The 22,166-nt window shown below is 44.5% G+C and overlaps 1 protein-coding gene across 3 annotated transcripts in view; it reads left to right on the top strand.

The window, feature by feature from the left end:
- The window catches only part of LOC137518168 (LIM zinc-binding domain-containing Nebulette), a 252,739-nt gene that overhangs the window by 20,426 nt on the left and 210,147 nt on the right, over nt 1-22,166 (top strand). For all 3 annotated transcript variants that reach the window (XM_068235597.1, XM_068235594.1, XM_068235596.1), the window contains exon 2: nt 11,500-11,594. In XM_068235597.1, coding sequence (XP_068091698.1) covers nt 11,500-11,594 — 95 coding nt within the window. The remainder of the gene's footprint in view (nt 1-11,499; nt 11,595-22,166) is intronic.

Here is a 22,166-nt window from a genome sequence, read left to right as displayed (position 1 = left end):
CACAGCAACCATGTGGAAGAAGGTGCTCTGGTCAGATGAGACCAAAATGGAGCTTTTTGGCCAAAATGCAAATCGCTATGTGTGGAAGAAAACTAACACTGCACATCACTCTGAACACACCATTCCCACTGTCAAATATGGTGGTGGCAGCATCATGCTCGGGGGTGCATCTCTTCAGCAGGGACAGGGAAGCTGGTCAGAGTTGATGGGAAGATGGATGGAGCCAAATACAGGGCAAACTTGGAAGAAAACCTCTTGGAGACTGCAAAAGACTTGAGAGTGGGGCGGAGGTTCACCTTCCAACAGGAGAATGACCCTAAACAAAAATCCAGGGCAACAATGGAATGGTTTAAAACAAAACATATCTATGTGTTAGAATGGCCCAGTCAAAGTCCAGATCTAAATCCAATCGAGAATCTGTGGTAAGATCTGAAAACTGCTGTTCACAAACGCTGTCCATCTAATATGACTCAGTTGGAGCTGTTTTGCAAAGAAGAATGGGCAAGGATTTCAGTCTCTAGATGTGCAAAGCTGGTAGAGACATACCCTAAAAGAATGGCAGCTGTAATTGCAGCAAAAGGTGGTTCTACAAAGTATTGACTCAGGGGGCCGAATAATTACGTACACCCCACTTTGCAGTTATTTATTTGTAAAAAAATGTTTGGAATGATGTATGATTTTCGATCCACTTCTCACGTGTACACCACATTGTATTGGTCTTTCACGTGGAATTCCAATAAAATTGATGCATGTTTGTGGCAGTAATGTGACAAAATGTGAAAAACTTCAAGGGGGCCGAATACTTTTGCAACCCACTGTATATCAATTTAAAGGATGGGAATAAAGTTTAGAGTCAATCAAACACATTTTTTAGTAGAGAAATATATATATTTACATAGAAAGAGGGACAAAGTCCTGGAAGAGGGACAAATGAGGAGGAAAGAGGGACAGGGCTCCCAAAGAGGGACAATTGGGAGCTATGGTTATCCGGTATCAATGGGAATCGGCTGATGCCGTATAAGTGTGCTTTCTGATTGCTTGAGATTCATTGTTAAAAAGGCCTAGCCAATACAGTACTGTACCCCATTCTATATACTGTACATACCATGACCTCTGTATTAAATGGTAAAATACAGTAATTGAAAGTACATTACCTATTTCTGCCGCCCGGAGAAGCTCACGTCCAGGCGGCTGCTCTGCTGCGGTGCCGCGCTTCGGCGCGCGATCGCGGGCACGCCCCCGTGGTGTCCCCCGGTAGCCCTGGGATCAGTGAACGGAACATGGTTCCCGATCACCGATCCGTCTTCCCAGCAGAAAAACAGAAGCGCTCTTACAAGCGCTCAACAGTCTTTCTGCACGTAAAAATTTCCACATCCCCCTTGTGCTTCCGCTTAGCGAGAAGCACAAGGAGGGAAAAAAAATTCAAGGGCCAAATAGTAAAACTACATCTAAATATTTTTTACATTACAATTTACACATATAATAACATTAAAAATTAACTGTTTATTTCCAACACCAAAATATTACCCAAATAAAATTTTTAATGGAAAAAAAAAATTACAATAATAAAAAAAAAGACATAAATAGTTACATAAGGGTCTGAACTTTTAAAATATGCATTTGAAGGGGGGTATACTACGAACATTTTTGAAATTATAAGCTTGTAAATAGTGATGGACGCAAAACGGAAAAAATGCACCTTTATTTCCGAATAAAATATTGGCGCCATACATTGTGATAGGGACAACATTTAAATGGTGTCATAACCGAGACAAACGGACAAATAAAATACATAGGTTTTAATTATGGTAGCCTGGGTTATTTTAAAGCTATAATGGCCGAAAACTGAGAAATCTTGAATTTTTCCATTTTTTTTCTTATTAATCCTGTTAAAATGCATTTATAAAAAAATAATTCTTAGCAAAATGTACCACCCAAAGAAAGCCTAATTAGTGGTGGAAAAAACAAGATATAGATCAATAAATTGTGATAAGTAGTGATAAAGTTATTAGCGAATGAATGGGAGGTGAAAATTGCTCTGATGCATAAGGTGAAAAATCCCCGCGGGCTGAAATGGTTAACCTTGGGGGAAATGTGGACCCCAGTCTTTAAAGAGACACTGAAGCGAAAAAAAAATTATGATATTATGATTTGTATGTGTAGTACAGCTAAGAAATAAAACATTAAGATCAGATACATCAGTCTAATTGTTTCCAGTACAGGAAGAGTTAAGACAGTCCAGTTGTTATCTCTATGCAAAAAAGCCATTAATCTCTACGACTTTCAAAGTCGTGGAGAGGGCTTTTTTCTGACTTTTATTATCTCAACTGTTCCTGAACGATTTACTTTTTCTCTGCCAGAGGAGAGGTCATTAGTTCACAGACTGTTCTGAAAGAATAATTTTGAATGCTGAGTGTTGTGTAATCTGCACATATTATAGAATGTTGCAATGTTAGAAAAAACACTATATACCTGAAAATAAAAATATGAGAATATTTTCTTTGCTGCTAATCTTCTAGTAATTATTCATAGTACACAACCAATTCACTATGTCATATATTTTTTTTCGCTTCAGTGTCTCTTTAAGGACAACTGAGGCCACAAACAGCCTAAGAATTTGGCGTTCGCCACAGAGTACTTCCATCAATTTGCCCGGATTGGTTGAGACTTCTGGTTAGTGGAGTTCCGGACAGCTGGGACTCTACTGTACAACAAATCCCAAGTGGTCCACTTTGGTTCCGTCAGAGGCTGACGTCTCGGGTCACAGTACCCCCTGGTCTTCTGAGTCTCCTCTCATCGGGCCTATTCCCAAGCTAGTCCCTCTGTATTGTGTGATTTCTCAGATGTGGTGAGACTCCAGGTTCTGAAGCACTTCATGTTGTTACACGTCTGTCGTGTCACACGGAGGTTCTCAGGGAGGGTTCCGGCAGTAACAGATAAGAGCGTGTCCTCACAAATACTCATACATATTTTATCATTGTCTGTATCTGCCAGTTGCCAAGATCAATTTTAAAATAACGTGTTATAATTGGTTACCTCAGATAATACAAACAAAGCAATTAGATGTTTATTTATTTCCCTGCCTATATTGCACCATCGTGTCCCACAGGGTTTACAGAGAACATTAACGCCTCGTTCACAGCTATGCACATGCAAGGTGTTAGCGCACGTAAATGCAGTGCCCATGCAACTCAGTGGGCGTGTCCACGACTCTGCCTTGCAATGGACTGGGTTATCCAAATGCTCCTAAAGGCACGAACCCACAATTTTTTGGAGCGATAGTCTCCACAATCTTGCGACGTGGGTATAGGCACGTGATTACGCGAACAACGTTTAGCGACACAGCAACGACAACCTCATGGCAGATCGGATCTTTAAGATCCCAGGCGACTCCGCAGAACGTAAAAATGACTAACATATCACCCTCGGCAGAGTGCATATGCATAGCGCGGCATAGGGTGATATGTTGATTGTCATAGTAGCGGCTGTTAGTGACCAGGACCGCCCGCATCCAAAGTTACGCGGGTTGCTAGGGAAGGCACGCTCCTTACATGGCAGGAGGCTGGTATGTAAGGCATGCATAGCACGCACTACTGCACATTAAGCTGCGCTGCTTTAGCAGCTTGATGAATTAGGCCCATTATATGAATGTTACCTTCGGTGTCTGCATTTCTGAAACTCCTTATCCCTTTGACAAGCAGTTCTTCTAAAGACAAACTGATTACGTATTTTTCCATCACAGGCTCATTTCACATTCTCCTGGATTGTGACAAGTTGTTTTTTATAAATAATAGACTTGATTAAGTTTGTGGTTGCAGAAGTCCGGGCTTCAGTGGAAAGTGTACAGAAATGACAGAACGCTGCTTATTTCAGTTAGGGCTTATTCACACTACGGGCTTAATTCACTAAACCGTGATAACTAAAAGATCACACCTTATGAAAGATAACACCTTATGAAAATATATCACACCTTGGTTAACACGCCTTATCAGAGTAGCATAGCGAGCGCTACAAACTTATGCTTGCTAATTGGCAATGGCACTCGTCCTGCCCTGATCCCCTGCGGGTTCGTAGCGCTCGCTATGCTACTCTGATAAGGTGTGATATCTTTGATAAGGTGTGATATCTTTGTTAAGGTATGATATCTTTGATAAGGTGTGATATCGTTTCATAAGGTGTGATATCTTTGATAAGGTGTGATATTGTTTCATAAGGTGTGATATCGTTTCATAAGGTGTGATATCTTTGATAAGGTGTGATATCGTTTTATAAGGTGTGATATCTTTGATAAGGTATGATATCTTTGATAAGGTGTGATATCGTTTCATAAGGTGTGATATTTTTGATAAGGTATGATATCTTTGATAAGGTATGATATCTTTGATAAGGTGTGATATTGTTTCATAACGTGTGATATCTTTGATAAGGTGTGATATCTTTGATAAAGTGAGATATTTGAGTTATCACGGTTTAGTGAATCAAGCCCCTATAAGCTTTTGCAGATTTTTTTTAAGCGCTGGCGATTTTGCAAATCGCTCTATCTAAAAGCGCTTGTGCAATGATTTCCTACGAGAGTGTTCACATTTGAGTGTTTGGATTTTTTTAAAAATCGCAAATGCGCTACCTGTACCATTTTCTGAGCGTTTTGGCTCAATGGAAGGTATAGGGAAATCGCAAAGCACTTGAAAAAGCGCTTTGTATTGCGATTTCCAGAGCGGTTTGATGAATAAATACATTGTATTTATTCATTTCCGGGTTAATGAGTTCATCAGGAACTGACGTTAGGAATTGAAAAAACAATTGCTCCGCAAAAGCGCTTTTAAAGCCCCATCTACAGGATACGATTCTTTGTGCGATTCGATTACGACATGTCCGACAGGGATTCAATTCGATTCACCATTGTTTTGCAATGGCAAATCGGATTGAATTGAATCGAATCCCGATCGGACATGTCGGATTTAATCGGATCGTAAATAGAATCGTAATCGAATCGCACAAAGAATCGTATCGTGTAGATGGGGTTAAGAAAACAAAGGAGTGATAAAAGTCCCCCTCTAACCTCTCCCTGAGGTGGAATAGCTGAAATACTATTGCTAATATCAGGCAGGTGTGCAGAGGAAACACATACATAGCATGCTGGTTAGAGAGAATGCTGTGGATGGACTCATTCAGATATGTGTAGCTGTCGGCAGGTTTCTGCATTCACCAAGCCGCTGTGCGCTGCAAATCATTAACCCAGAGGGGTCACTTTTCCAGAACACAGGACTCTGTTCCCTGCCGCCACCACACAAGGTCAGCTGGACAGACAGGCCACAGGAATCTCATCTGCAAATGGAAGCAAGCAATACTTTCAAGAGGGCCTGTAGTGAAAATGGCATGATGAATACAATTGCTTATCTTTTACAATATTCATTTATAGATTATTTAGTCAGTGCCCATTGTAAAATCTTTCCTCTCCCTGATTTGCATTCTAAAATGTATCACTGGCCGAAACATCTTTATTACTAGCAGGTGATTTCTGCAGAATGTTTGTTTACTGGGAGTTCTAAAGTCAGCATTCTGGGATACCAGAGATCTTTTCTACTGGCTTCAGAACTTTTCAATAAACGAACATTCCGCACAGATTACCTGCCAGGACTAAAGATCTCACCACTTGTAGTAAATTACAGATAGTAAATCTGGGTGAGGAAAGATTTTACAATTGGGCAAACACTAACTAAATAATTTATAAATGAATATTGTAAACAAATTGTAAACTATTGCAATTGTAAACTATTAAGCATAGTGGCGTAGTGGTTAGTACACTTGCCTTGCAGCGCTGGGTTCTCAGATCGAATCCCAGCCAGAGAACTATCTGCACGGAGTTTGTATGTTCTCCCTGTTTCTACATGAGTTTCCTCTGGGCACTCCGGTTTCCTCCCACATCCCAAAAACATACAGATAAGTTAATTGGCTGCCACCTAAATTAGCCCTAAACTACGATAGGGATATGACTATGGTAAGATTCAATTGTGAGCTCCTCTGAATGACAGCTAGTGCCATGACTATATATATATATATATATATATATATATATATATATATATATATATATATATATATATATATATATATATGGTTATTAGGAACACCAGTTCAATTTCTTATTAATGCAATTATCTAATCAACCAATCACAGTTGCTTCAATGCATTTAGGGGTGTGGTCCTGGTCAAGACAATCTCCTGAACTGCACACTGAATGTCAGAATGGGAAAGAAAGGTGATTTAAGCAATTCTGAGCGTGGCATGGTTGTTGGTGCCAGACGGGTCGGTCTGAGTATTTCACAATCTGCTCAGTTACTGGGATGTTCACGCACAACCATTTCTAGAGTTTACAAAGAATGGTGTGAAAAGGGAAAGCATCCAGTATGCGGCAGTCCAGTGGGAGAATATGCCTTGTTGATGCTAAAGGTCAGAGGAGAATGGGCCGACTGATTCAAGCTGATAGAAGAGCAACGTTGACTGAAATAACTCGTTACAACTGAGGTATGCAGCAAAGCATTTGTGAAGCCACAACACGCACAACCTTGAGGTGAATGGGCTACAACAGCAGAAGACCCCACCGGGTACCACTCATCTCCACTACAAATAGGAAAAAGAGGCTACAATTTGCACAAGCTCACCAAAATTGGACAGTTAAAGACTGGAAAAACTTTAAGAATAGGCATTATGAAGGGGTGGATGTTAGAGGAGGGTTGGGATTTCTGGGCATTGTGAAGACAGAATGGTGAGTGGGGGGACGGGGGCTGGGGCAAAACGTTAGGATGTGAAGTTTAGGGTGTGGGGGAGGTTTGGGCTAAGTTCAAGGCATTTTAAAGGGGAGAGGTGAGGGTTTAACAATTGACAGAGGATATATGTCGTAATCACACAACAAAAACGCATAGCCAGATTAGTAGAGTATTGAAAATCACATTTTACCTATACCCTGTGAGTCTGGGTTTTGTACCGCCATCACACGTATCCACGTTTGGGATGTAAGCGTCAGCTCTGCGACCCGGGGAACGCATTCAAGGATCGCTTAGAACAGGTGCTACAATCTGTTCCTTGTGATGTACTAATTGATACCATTTAAATTTCAAAGGGGAAAGAAATTAATTTAAGAAGAGAGGAAAATATTCTAATTCAAGGCGATAAAAAAAAAAAAAAAAAAGGTTATTGTAATAACTAATAGTTTCCCACCCATTACATTCAATTATTTGTCAAAGCAGATGTGACTAGCATCTCACATGTGGGAATGGCTTAGCGTGTAATTTAATTGCTCAGTGCAGCTCCGGAATTCATTAATTTCATTTGCATACGTAAGTAGACCTTGAAATCTGCCCAGTCTGGGGACTTTGTTCCTGCGCTGTTTGAAGTTGGGCTCTCAGGCGAAGCTGCTGCACATAATAAAATATTTACTGAATGCTAAAGTAACTAAATTGGTTTAAAGACGAAATCCGGTCCATTGAAAACCTTTTTTCTATGGTTTGTTTAGACCGAGTGCCTCAGTGGTTACAGCTCTCGCCTCGCAGCACTGAGGCCCCGAGCTTGTTCTCTGTCGAGCGTGTCGTTATCCTGGAGTTTCAAGTTCTCTGCATGCTTGTGTGGGGTTTCCTCCAGGGGCTTAAAGTCCGGCTAAACTCAGATGGAATAAGGCAGAACTTCAGAACAGAACGTCTCAAGTTGAACAACTCTTTGTGCATGCTGCAGCTGACAAATCAATAGAGGTTGCAGAGGTATCGACCGCATCGGGGCCCTTGGGCCAGAGGGGCCTCATGGGGCCCTTACTAAACCAAAGTATAAGCTGTTTATTGGACCTGTGGTGGTAATGATCACTTCTATAGATGCTTTGAATGGTAGTAATCGTCAATAAACTGTTTCCCATCCCCTTCATGCAACTCTAATACAGTTGATGACCTTGGCAGGTTTTGTTGCACCGTATCAGTAACGTATAGAGTGCTTGGGGGCCCCCAATGTAAAACTCACACCGGGGCCCAAAGCTCCATAGCTACGCCACCGGCTGTGCACCTATCCACACAGGCTTAAAGAGACTCGGACATGAGTCTTCCTGACTTTTTTTTTTTTACTTACTGTGGGCTTCCTCCAGCCCGCATAAGCTGTTGTCAGCTCAGTACAGTTCCGTTTCACCACGGTGCTGGCTGTAACTAATTGTAGCAACAGAGAAATGTAAACAAAAGATAATGTTATCACCTCTTTGGATGCGGCCAGAAGCTACCCACTGAAGTAGGGAGCTTTCCACTGCAGTAGGGGCGCCGCCAGCATACACGCGAGCCACGCCCCTGCTTGGGGCCTCACCCAAAGGGGGGCCTCCTTCTGCTGCTGGCGGCTGGAGGCGAAGCGGCAGGAGAGTGTGCGCAGCGGCGGGGGTGCTTGCGGATGCGAAGAGGGCAGAGCAAAGTTTCAACTCACCTGCCTCGATCCTGCACTCAGCCTCTATCTTCATCCTGTCCCGGCGTGTGACGTCTGTCGCTATGGTAACAGCTACTCCTGTGATGACATAACCGCATGTCATCACAGGGGCAGCTCTTACCGATGCGACAGACGCTGGGACAGGAAGAAGATAGATGGTGCGTGCAGGATCGAGGCAGGTGAGTTGAAACTTCGCTCTGCCCGCTCTCCCCACCCCTATGGCTGGAGACACCTACCTATCTAACCTATATTGAGGGGTACCTACCTATCTAACGTATACTGGGGGCACCTACCTATCTAACGTATACTGGGGGCACCTACCTATCTAACCTATACTGGGGGCATCTACCTATCTAACCTATACTGCGTGCAACCTACCTATCTAACCTATACTGGGGGTACCTACCTATCTAACCTATACTGGGGGAACCTGTCTTTCTAACCTATACTGGGGGCATCTACCTATAACCTATACTGCGTGCACCTACCTATCTAACCTATACTGGGGGCGTCTACCTATTTAACATATACTGAGAGGTACCTACCTATCTAACCTATACTGCATGCACCTACCTATCTAACCTATACTGGGGGCATCTACCTCTCTAACCTATACTGAGGGGTACCTACCTGTCTAACCTATACTGTGGGCACCTACCTATCTAGCCTATACTGCCGGCACCTACCATCTAATCTATACTGCGTGCACCTACCTATCTAACCTATACTGGGGGCATCTACCTATCTAACCTATACTGAGGGGTACAGGGTCGGACTGGGACACTGGGGGCCCACCAAAGAAATTTCAACCTGGGGCCCACACATCCCATGATTGCGGTGAAAAAAGGGTGTGACCATGCACCGGAAGGTGGGCATGGTCATGATGTATTATGGACAGAGCCAAATGTACATGTCTTAGCAGCATTGTAATTCAGAGACACTGCTGCCCAGCAAAACTTTGCATAGAGCCCCCTCCTTCAATATAAAGTAATGTCCTACTTTGCAGAGGTTGCGACCGCATCGGGGCCCTCGGCCCAAAGGGGCCCCGAATGGCCCTCCCTCAACTACAGTATTACCTCTCTATTGGTCCTTTGCTCATAATAATCACTTCTATAGATACTTTGAACAGTGCTAATCATTAACAAGCTGTTCCCCACCCCCTTCTTGCACCTCTGACACTGTAGTTGCCATTGGCAGGTTTTGGTGCGCCGTATCAGTAGTTAAGTATAGAGTGCTTGGGGGGCCCCATTGAAAAATTTGCATTGAGGCCTACAGCTCCTTAGCTATGCCACTGCTCTCAGCATGAGTGATTACAGCACTGAGAAGAGAATTTTTGTGCTGCAGGCAGCAATTGGAGCTCTGTCAGACAAGGAGGGGGGGCCCACCAGAGACCTGGAGGGAGGGCCCACCGAGGGAAAAAACTGTACTACTGTAGCCCAGTCCGACCCTGGAGGGGTACCTACCTGTCTAACCTATACTGGGGGCACCTACCTATCTAGCCTATACTGCGGGCACCTACCTATCTAATCTATACTGCGGGCACCTACCTATCTAACCTATACTGGGGGCACCTACCTATCTAGCCTATACTGCCGGCACCTACCTATCTAATCTATACTGCGGGCACGTACCTATCTAACCTATACTGACGGCACCTACCTATCTAATCCATACTGCGGGCACCTACCTATCTAACCTATACTGGGGGCACCTACCTATCTAGCCTATACTGGGGGCACCTATCTATCTAACCTATACTGGGGGCACCTACCTATCTAGCCTATACTGACGGCACCTACCTATCTAATCTATACTGCGGGCACCTACCTATCTAACCTATACTGACGGCACCTACCTATCTAGCCTATACTGGGGGCACCTATCTATCTAACCTATACTGGGAGCACCTACCTATCTAGCCTATACTGCGGGCACCTACCTATCTAACCTATACTGGGAACAACTATACAGGCTACCTATACTGGAGACAACTATACCTGTCTCCATGTGGGGGCGGGGCGCATTTTACGCCGTCGCCATGGGTGCAATTTAGCCTAAAAAAATGCTAGTATTTGTCTCCTCCCACATCATGTTTTGGCCAAGCCAATGTTTCGCTGCGACTTTGTTTTGTGGTGGGGCCGCCCATTTTTTTCGCCATGGCGCTTTTATGGATGGGGGCCTCAAGTTATGGACTGCTTGGGGCCACCAAAACCTTAGCTGCGCCAAGGTGCTGTGTTTAACTGTTTGAATGCTGTTCTGCTTCAATTTTTTTTTTTGTGCTAGTAGGTTTAAGGCTGTAAATAATCTTTTAGAACAAATAGGAACCCACTTTCAGCAGGCACCACCATATAAACGTAATCTCTTTATTGCATCACATGGGTTAAAAGGCAGTCATCCAACAGCCTTTTAACCCATGTGATGCAATAAAGAGATTACGTTTATATGGTGGTGCCTGCTGAAAGTGGATTCTTACAAGTGTTGGCTCCATTGGTGTGCAGAGCTACCAGCTGAGGCACGCTGCCTAAACTTCCAGTTGATGGGTGCTGCTCTGAATCCAGAAAGAGAAAGAAATCCTATTTAGAACAAATACGGAATGCTGAGTTTCAGACCACTTTAAGCCCTTTGAAAGTTCTGGTTTGCTTTTGTAAATCCCAGTTCTCGAGGAATGGAAACATGCCGCTATGTTGAAATTTCAGCCGATCGCTACTTTATTCCGGTCCCTTTGCAGATATATTCATGTCAGCTGAGAGCTGCTGAGTCCGCGCGACACGCAGCGCAGGAGGTGTAAATTGCGCAGAGTCTCTAGTGCAATTACGTCTAAGCTCCATTCTCACCTCATGATATCACAGAAGGGTTTTTTTTCTTCACGGGACTTATTGTATCATCCCTTTCTCTGTCAGGTGCTTCAGGAAACAAGCCTTCTGTCTCTTCATGACTGAATCATGGGCAGAAGCAGCTCTCGCCATTCACAAGCTGTGATTTTATGAATGAATCATCTGTGGTTACTACCTACTGATTAACTCTTTGTTGTTTTGTTTTTCTCCCTTGCAGTTTTGGCATAAAGGATGTTTCCACTGCGAAGTCTGCAAAATGACCCTAAACATGAATAACTATAAAGGATACGATAAAAAGCCATACTGCAATGCGTGAGTACAATGCATTCTGCATAAATGCCATAGATGAGAAAAGAAGGCGGGCCTAATGAGACGAACATGACGTCCGCCATCTTTGTTGTGTTTTAAAGTGGTCCTGAAACTGTGTGCATTTTCCGTTCTATCGAGAAACACAGGGGGTGATTCACAGACAGGGGCGTAGCAACAGCCATAGCAGCCAGCCAAGGCAGAGGCGAGAGAGGCTCCAGCCTCAGGGCGCAGTATAGGAGGGGGCGCACAACTCACTCAGCTATCATTCCCCTATTGTGTTTTAAGCAAAGAGAATAAGAAAACGGGATACATGGCAGTGACTGCAAGCCAGAGATTAAGATGTTGGGAGGGTTGGGATCCCTGGGGCACCTCTTACTATAATTGCAATAAGTGTGTATCGGCTGGGGTGGGAGGGATGGAGGGGCGCACTTTGATTCCTCAGCCTTGGGTACTGGAGGAACTTGTCCCGGCTCTGCCCTGAAGCATAGTAGGAGGTTTCTTTATAGGAGGATCAATTTAAATCAAGTGAAGCCACAAAATAGCGATCTGTTTCCAAAATTTTAGTTTCACACTTTATTATAGTCACAAAAAAATTATTTTTCTTCTTCAAAAAGGTAGACAATTCTTTGTAAAACAGCAGTAGAATTTGTGGTACAGACATAAAAAAGCAATACAAAAAGCAGATCATAGACACTGTGTGCTTTGTTTGATAAAAAAAAGGTAATTTTAGTTCAGGCGACGACACTAGTCCGTTTCGGGTTATTGACACTTCGCCAGGCCTTTACAAAGCATAGAGAATTATCTTGACCAGAGAATATGTACAGTCATAAAAGACCAATTTGATTAGTAAAGAGGTATCTGTTCCAACCAGACACAACCCAGCACCTGACTGATGGCTGAGATAGGGAAACTCAGCTGCAAACACAGTGTGAAGCATAGGAGGCCCAGTGGGCATTTAATGTATTCACCATGAACTTTTTTGTGTTTCTCCACCCATAATACAAGTGTGGACATCATGATCTTCACACCCCAAACAAGTGTAGCCACAAACTTCTGATCTGAAGGGTGGACTCCTTTATAACAAGTAACTTGTGTAGATATCTTATCTAAAGTTTAGATGGTTTACACAGTAAATCTAGCTGCTAACAGTTTCAACAGTATATGATTATTTCTTCCTGTGATACAATGAGAGCAGCCATATTTTGCTTGTCATCACACAGGCAAGCTGCACTGCATCTCCACCCCTCAGCCGGTGTAATCTCTCCTACCCTCTCTGCCCCTTTGCCTCTGAAAACTCATGCATGCTTCAACAAAAGCCTCCTCTCAGGCTGAGCTCCCATGAGCACGTGCAACATGGGACTTAGAATCCCAATATATAAAAATATATAATTATATCCGGACTTGATATGTCATTTCCATCTATATCTATTGGTGTATCGACGTATTATTGTTGTTTTTATCTTTATATTCCTTTTTATTTTTATCATTATTATTTTTATAACCTTGTTCAACCTAGTAATAAGGTTGTTTTTGTAATTTCAAAAGCATGTGATAGTGCAGCTTATGGTGCACACTACCATATCATGCATATTTATGTCTTGATGATTTTTTAGAGTATATGTGTATTTATATCATACGGACAATATAGGTTTTTCTGGCTTCAATAGTTGGAGCTGTATGAATTCCCTGTGCAGGGTGTGTATTTTATTTACAGTATGCCCTAGATTGCTACATATGTTAATGCTAGTTGCTGTTCATTAACTAGGTGTCTAAGTGTTTTTATGGAGCGTCGGTTTTTAGTATAATGATTCTGATATACCCTGCCTGTAAAAAAAGAATCTTTTGTATATTTTTTATGCCATTTTTATTTTGACATTTGTGTTAAATATTTTTATTGATTTGCTCTTGAGAAAATAGCGGAGGATGACGTGCTGGCGAGTTTGCAGGGGTCACTTCCATCCTATGCGCAATTCCGCCCTGCCTCCGCCCCGCTATGTATTTTATGTTCCTTTGTATTCCACCCATCCAGCCCAGTGTACTGGGTTAATAAAGTTTTTCCTAAGCGTCACCTGTTGCTATGACAACGGGTGGCGAGAGACTATAATTCCGTGCCCTGCGCGGAATACGTCATCTGACGAAGGCGCTGTGCGCCGAAACGCGTAATGACGTCATCCACATGTTGAGCATTGGCCACGCCCACCTCCCAGCGAGACGGAACCCATGCCATCGGGACCTGCGCTGCTGGCCACAGCGCGTCATCCTCCACTGTTGAGGTTAAGCGGCTGGCTGCCCGCTGACATGCGAGTTTTACTTATACACTTGTGAGTATAACTTTGAACTTTTGAATAAATCATCCCTTTGAATAATGCACTATGGCGCGCTCCATTTGTTTTTAGTTTCTTGCCATGGGACTTAGAATGCCTAGGCGCTGGAGGAGCTGGGGCCATGGATATATTAAGTTACATGCAATTAGGTAATACATAAAATTAAAAAAGCATTTGGGGGAAGAATGCCCAATACGTTATATGTAAGGGGCAGAAAAATGAAGGCAGCAAAAGTTTGTTTCGGATCCACTTTAAGACCTCCTTCAGGACTCTGCAGAATGGCTCCATTTCTTCCTTGGTGAATTGCGCTTGTACACATTTAGAGCTCATCTTGTGGTCTCTTTGTAGCTACTTCCTCCACTTACACTCCTAGTCAAATAATTATCATTTTATATCAACAATGAAATCATGATGCTGCTTCTATATTTATCCGGTGACATCCTCAGTTCATTGCAGATGTGACTGCAGACTGGGAGAATTAGAAGAAAAATGTCAACAGCTTTATTATCAACTGCTTAAAGGGAGTCTGAAGCGATTAAAAAAACAACAAAAAAAAAGTTACCTACCTAAGGAGAGGTAACTAGGCTCTGGGTCCTATATAGCCTTCTCACTCCTCTCACAGCCCCCGTATTACAGAGCTTGTTTCCTTGTTACCAGTCTCCAACTGATTAGTCGGAAACTGCTCTCTGTTGTGCAGGAGATTTCGATAGTCTATGTGAGCCCGAGCTCCTGAAGACGGGCCACTCCATACAGCGTATGCGTGAGCGCCCTCTCTTGAGCACTCGCGCATGCAGAGGCATAGCTAAGGGGGGGGACATATGTCCCCGGGCGCAGCACTGTGAGGGCACTCAGCAAAGCCACTGCACCCCCGAGTGCGTGAGAGGTGGCTCGCTGGCTGTCCGAAGTGACTCTGCTTCTCTCCTTTCCTCTGCAGAGAAGTGCAGAAGCGTTAGCAGCAGCAGAAAAAGCGAGTAACATCTGGCTGTTTATAGGGGGGCACATCTGGCTATCTAAAGGCAAGCACATTTGGCTATTTAAAGGGGACACATCAGGCTATCTGAATAATGAAGGGGGCACATTTGGGTATTTAAACGGGAAGGGGGGGGGGGGGCACCTATGGCAATCTATGACAACAGCCACATTCTGATGTGTGGCCATGCCCATTTGTCCAGAGGGGGCGCAAACACTTTGTCCCCTGGTGCTGAAAACCCTAGCTACGCCTCTGTGTGCATGCGCAGTATGGAGCCGCCCATCTACGGGAGCTTGTACTCCTGAAGACTGTGTGTGTGTGTGTGTGTGTGTTTTAACGGGGATCCTGCATTGGAACAAGAGGACCATGAGAGGAGCGCGAAGGCTCTATAGGACCCAGAACCCTTTCCCTTTCCTTAGGTAAGTATCTGTTGTATTTTTTTTTTAGTCGCTTTAGACGCACTTATCTTGTAGTGAATCCATGCATATGAATCGACTGCTATATCTTTAAAACAGAAGTGTTTCATAAAAGCAATGGTGTTGTTTCCTACCTTAAAGAGAACCCGAGGTGGGATTTAATTATGTTAGTGGGGCACAGAGGCTGGTTGTGCACACTAACACCAGCCTCTGTTGCCCCATGGTGTGCCTCCAGGACCCCCCTGCGCGCTGCTATACCCTCCGCAGAGCTAGCGACACACAGAGAGTCGCCAGCACAATGTTTACCTATGCCGTGTCTGTTAGCGCCGCTCCCCCGCCTCCTCTGTATCGGCGCTACCCGCCCGCGTCCCTCCCCTCCCGCTGATTGGAGGGAAGGGACGCGGGCGGGTATCGCCGATACAGAGGAGGCGGGGGAGCGGCGCTAACAGACACGGCATAGGTAAACATTGTGCTGGCGACACGCTGTGTGTTGCTAGCTGTGCGGAGGGTATAGCAGCGCGCAGGGGGGTCCTGGAGGCACACCATGGGGCAACAGAGGCTGGTGTTAGTGTGCACAACCAGCCTCTGTGCCCCACTAACATAATTAAATCCCACCTCGGGTTCTCTTTAAATAAACGTTTCCTCTGTGTTCTGTAACCACATGAAACGTGCAGTAAAACCCAGCAGATCACTAAAACCTGCCTATCTTGGCTCTTATGTGATCACATTTCACTCCTCCCACCTGATGGATCATGCTGTCTTCCCTCCTGAGTTCAGAGACAGAACAGCATGAGTCATCACAAGGGAGCTGTAAGGAAGATTTGACTACTGAGTGATTGATATGAACTGCAGTATTTTCATGTGGCTGGATATTTTCATCTTCAAGACATATGCATGAATCCAATACATAGGGGCTCGATTCACAGCCCAAAGCTTTTTTTGATTGCGCGCAAAGTTTAGCGCTATGCGGTGCGCACAAAACGTTGCACCGGATGCGACTATAACAGCGCACTGGGTGCCCCTAAAATGTTGCAGCGGGTGCGCCCGAAACGTCCGACGTTTCAGTCGCACATTATAGTAGCACCCGGTGTGACATTTTGCGTGCGCCGCGCAGCGCTACATTTTGCGCACGCAAAGAAGTCTCTTTAGGTGTGCGAAGGGGCTTTTCATAGGCATGCTAACACTTAGCACCCTTATGTGAATCAAGCCCATAGAGTAACTTTAAGGAGAGAGATAGAACCAAATTATCTACTACTTTTTACTGTAACACAAGTTAACTTGCACAGATCACTTAAAACCCCAGCCTAAGTCTCCCATTTTTTTATGCAAATGAGGGTGCTAGGGCCCACTGTAAGCGCTAAAGTGCCAAATTTTTGGAGCTATTGTGTTGAAGGAATACAGGGGCAAGTCGCATTCCTTCAAGATCACCCGCAGAAATCTTGCAGCAAAGTCAAGTGCTAAGTAGCAAACGTAAATGTTGTGTCACTGGTCACGTTGGGTGGGGTGTGGCGGATGGGACTCCTGCAGGGGTGGGGAGTGGGTTGGTATAATTTTGTTTCAGTGTACAAAAATCACACTAAGGGTTAATGATATGTTGGGACATCTGCGAGTTTGGGTGGGGCTGCCCATCTGTGAGTGTATATTTGCATGCTTGCATAAAGTAGCTGTTATGTACCTGATGAAGCACTTGTGTCCGTAACATGTAGTGCTCCTGTTCCGCAATACACAGCATTGTTTTTGCAGCCAGTGGTGTGCCGTCCCTCCTTTGATGTGGTTTATCCCTTGTTACGCCCCTGCAACCTGATACTTTGATTCAGTTTGCCTCATGGCGTGTTCACCCTCACTTGTCACCAATATCACATGACTAAAGATGGCCAATGAGCTTCATAAAGGAGGAAGTGGAGGGCATAATTCATACCCCAGGCTAAAGTCTTACAACGTGGATCAATAAAAAGAACAATTTCAGAGCAAAGAACATTGAAACTAACACAGATAAATGCTGTCACAGCAATGCCAGCTGTAGCATGCACTACTAGCTTACTCGCCCTCCCCCCAAAACTAACAGCTGCTCCAATTGTTCCCCTTTTGGACCCTGTCAGGTCCAGTGACTTTTTAGGATGAGATCCCTGCACTTTGATTGGCCTAATAGGCTGCCTGTCACTTAACAAGCAGCCTATTGAGCCAAAGTGCGGGGATCTCATCCTACAAAGTGAATCAACCCCCAAGTCAGCTAGATAATTGTACAAGCTGTTAGTCCGTATTTCTCCCGTCTGGCTCTTAGGGAAATTGCTGATGTTGCTGAAATCCAAGAGAAGCTGAAGATGTGTCTGACACCTCCGCTGCACGGCAGATCAACTGTATACAGATCACCATGGCAACAGGGCAACATGGCCCTCTGCTGCGCATGCGCACAGTCCCAGTTTGAAACATATTGTATGGCTCTCACAGAATTACATTTTAAAATATGTGTTATGGCTCTCAGCCAAAAAAGTTCCTGACCCCTGGTCTAAGGGATTTGAAGCTGGGTTGACTTTAAACAGGAACTGTAACTAACCAAGGCTTTAACGTCATCCCAATCAGAATCTGATACCCCTTTTCCCACTGGAAATCTTTACCTTTTGTTCAAATAGATCATCTGGGGGTTCTGTATGGCTAATATTATGGTGAAACCCCTCCCACACTGTGACATCAGGACCTGACATCACACTGTGAGAGCCTCGTTGCATTGTGGGCCGTTTCCAACTGAAAAGCAACCAGTATCTCCCTTTGTGCATATGTGTATCTATAAAAAAAACAATCTTTTAGCCTATTGCATTGTTAGGGGATGTGGTTATAGATAGTGGCAGTTGATGCTCTCTAGTTTTTTTTCATGTCTGCCAGTAGTAAAGATGATGATGTGCAGGCTCATTGTGGATCAAACAATATGAACAAATGACAGGGCAAATATCAATCATTTCTTTATATCGCTTCTGTTTTTTTAACTTCTCACTTTGCAGCGTATTGATTTATTTTTTGTTCCCCTTTTTGCTAAAGTTCCTCTTTAACGATTGTACAGATTCCCCTTTAAGAATTCCCCACAGCAGATAATAATGAAACGAGGGCAGGAGGGATGTACTTGTAATCCCGCAGAACAAGCAGATCATTGAATGAATAGCGGCGAGGAGGGCGAGGGTAATGCCAGGTGAACGCTTAGATTTGCGATGATAACCCAACAATGGCCTGCTATACATCTTCCCAGCATTTTCCTACCTGATGGAGATATCTAGTTACAGCCAAATCATTGAACGAGGCATCAATATGGCTTTTGTGTGGATTTCTGCAGCTATTGTGTTCTGTGTTCACCTTCAGCCTGAGCTGCAGCATGTATGCAAAATGACATTTACATGATTCCAAATAATCCTTTTATATGCGGCAGCATAATTCAGCTACACCGTTACTCATCACCGGGGTCTGTTTCCGCATTTCGCTTGCCAAGGTCTGTCTGCCTGGAAAGCAGAGGTAGCAGCAGCGCACACAGAAATAAGCACGCTGATGTGACGTATGGTCAGGGCCAGCACAACCATAGGGGCAACATCAGAGCCGGATCATCCATGAGGCACATTAGGCAGGTGCTTAGGACCTGGCTTGCTCCTTTACCGACTAATCTCCCTTATCTTACCTTACCAAAGAAGCTAGATGACTGATAGTGGGGCTTAAATGTGTCATCTTGCCTAGGGCCCCATTTAAGTTACCGTATTTGTTGGACTATAAGACGCTCCTGACCATAAGACGCACCCAGGTTTAGAGGACAAAAGCCAGGGGAAAAATGTATACTAAACCTGGTGCATCCATGGGGGAGGAGCATCTTGTGGATTATGCCCCCATTGTTCCTCATGCCCCCTTGTACCTCTTGTGTCTTCCTCTGTCCCCCTTGTGTCCCCCATGTGTCCGCCTCTGTCTTGCTTTTGTTCTCCTCTATGCCCCATTGTGTCCCCCTTGTGTCCTCCTCTATGCCTCTTTCTGTCCTCCTTTTGTTCTCCTCTATGCCCCATTGTATCCCCCTTGTGTCCTCCTCTATACCTCTTTGTGTCCCCGTGTCCTCTGTTTGTCCCCTGTGTCCTCCTCTGCATGGACACAGTACAGGGAGTCCCTGACATTGCAGCGGGTTTGAGGTTCATATTGGCAGGCGTTCACAAATCAGGAACTCCCTGCATTTGGACGATAAGACGCAGTGACTTCCCTCCCTACTTTTGGGGGAGAAAAAGTTAGTCTTATAGTCCAAAAAATTCAGTAACTAACTTTTTTTTCCTGAGTTTTCTCCTAAGAGGTCATTTTTTTGTATTCTGTTTAAATAACTTTTCATCACTTTGCAATTGAAAAAGTACCAAAAAAGTGAGTCTTATAGTCCAAAAGAGACAGTAACAGTTTAGTGGGCAACATGGGCAGGGCCCCCATGCACTGCCAGACCCCCCCTCCCAACTCACCTGTCCTACCGTCTTCAGCCTCACCTGGCCGAATCTTCTCACTGACGATGATGATGAGAGCGCACAGAGTAATGAAGCAGCATGCCAGACGGAACAGGTGAGTTCCTATGCTGTCGAAAATAATTCAGGCCACCAGGGAGACTCATGTGGGGTAGGGAAGACCTGGGAGGGGGGCTATGGTGTCCTCCAAGTTACTTGACTCAGGGTTCCTTTGATGCTTGAACAAGTCCTGGTAATGATGGGCATCGGTGTGTGACTACAGATCATGTATTCCCCCCCCCCCCGACCCCCCAAGCAAAACTTTGATGGGCCTGCCCCAATGTTCACAACTCATCCTTGACCCCTCCTTGGTGACCGTCACAGCATGGGTGCATATCTTGCAAAGGTCATACAAGTGTGGCCATCAGTGTCTTCACATTCACACCCATAACGTGTGTAGCCACAAAAACACCTGATCTGGAGTATCACAGAAAGGGAAGCTCAGCAGCTGCCCCCCCTCCCCCCACACACACACCTTTGGCCCCCTCTGCAGTCACAGGAGCTGCTCCCCCCTACTTACACCGCTGCCTGGAAATAAGGACACTACATTTAGGCCATGGCAACAAAATGCTGAATGCTGTGGAGCCAGAGCTGTTCTACAGCCAGATAAGCCACAAGGCGACCTAGGCGGAGGCGTAGAGCCTGTTGGGCGTCCGGGACCTGGCTGCCTGCTTCTCTGGTTCCCCTTCCTGACTCCAGGCTTTACTATAAGGGTCAGCTGGCACCTTGCAAAGGGTGTTATTTCACCTTATTGCCAGTATGCAAGTCTTATTCATTTCCATTAGCTGTGCTGTTCACTAATTCAGCCAAATAATAATGAATCTGTAATGCCAGGGAAGCGGTTTTGCAATGAGAATACATCCTATAACTTGATGGCGGCAGTTATGTATAGATACCCCCCTAGTATCTGAATCCTTCAAATGAGCCCAATAGTAGATACACAGTGTTCTGACCCTTCATTTTACACAGGCAAAATACTAGATGTTCTTTTTATAGTAACTTTTTTCAATCATACCCATGTGTATAAATATTCATCACTCACCATAGTAGTGTTTTCCATCTGAGCTGATGAAAACGTAATTAGCATGCAGATTAGATGCTGTCTATGGACGAATCATACTTTCCAGCAGTAACTGACTGACGTGGAGTTTTTTCTTACAACTCACATTAAACCTTTTTTCACAATATTAAAGGGGGATTGTCATCCACAAAATCAAATTCCATTTATCCACTGCTCTGCGTTTCTTATGTGGTTTACGTCCCGACCCTGCATTGCAAGCATTCCAGTATAATCATAAATGTTTCTGCTGTAATGAATCTTATCTCGGGTCAGCCTGGATTCTTTTTGGTACATTGCTGGGCAGAGGGAAGCTTGTTATCTCCCCTCCCACATTCCAGCTCCTCACTGATTGGCTGAGGGCAGTTCAGTGGGACATGAGGCTGAGAAGGGAAATACACCTCACTCCTCTGCAGAAGCTGCTGAAATACGATCTATGCTGTGCTCAGATGTGTTTACAAAGCAAGCTAGAAAGGACAGTGCAGTTTCTAGGAGAAAAAAGAGTAAGGGAGGAAATTACATCAGCATTTGCTTCAGTCAGAGGCTGTAAAGATGGAAAACACCCGGAACAGCTTTCTATTTATATACTATAAAAGATTCACTGAAATCAAAATGTGGACAGTACAATACAACTGTTATGTAAGTAGAACAAGTATTTATCTACATAAATACAGGTATGTGTTTTTTTCCTGGGATAGTATGGCTGTCCCCCTTCAAGTTACAAATCTGTATGGGCTTTTATTGTTTATTTCCATTTGTATTTTCGTAGCTCAGAACCCTATTTAAAGGACACTAGAAGTGAGAGGCATATGGAGGCTGCCATCTTCATTTCCTTTTAAATAATACCGGTTGCCTGGCAGTCCTGTTGATCTCTGTGGCTGCAGTAGTGTGTGAATCCCACACCTGATACCAGGGGCGTAACAATTGTGTGGTTGGGGCGGCTGATGAACATAACGCAGAGCAACAACAGCAGCGGAACATTTTACTTTATCTCCTACCGGCAGTGTGACAGGTCCTCTTCACTCCTCTTCAGTGTACAGACGCTGTACAGCCAATCACCATATGGCTTTCATCCTTGTCACATGACATGCAGAGACTGGAGCCACACTGAGGAGGAGTGAAGAGAACCTTTCTCGCCACCGGAAGGAGGTAATGTATAAAGCACAGCTGCTGCCATTGCTGTGCATTATGTGCATGAGGTGCCCCCGTGATAGAGGTTACCCAAACAGGGGGCAGAGGGGTTGCAGGCAGACGGATCTAGGGGAGGGGTAGGGCTTCTTTCTGACCCTAAGCCAAGTATTGGGGT

Source organism: Hyperolius riggenbachi, chromosome 5 (genome assembly GCF_040937935.1).
Source record: "Hyperolius riggenbachi isolate aHypRig1 chromosome 5, aHypRig1.pri, whole genome shotgun sequence".
Taxonomy (NCBI): Eukaryota; Metazoa; Chordata; class Amphibia; order Anura; family Hyperoliidae; genus Hyperolius; species Hyperolius riggenbachi.
This window is presented reverse-complemented; position numbering and strand designations above follow the sequence as displayed.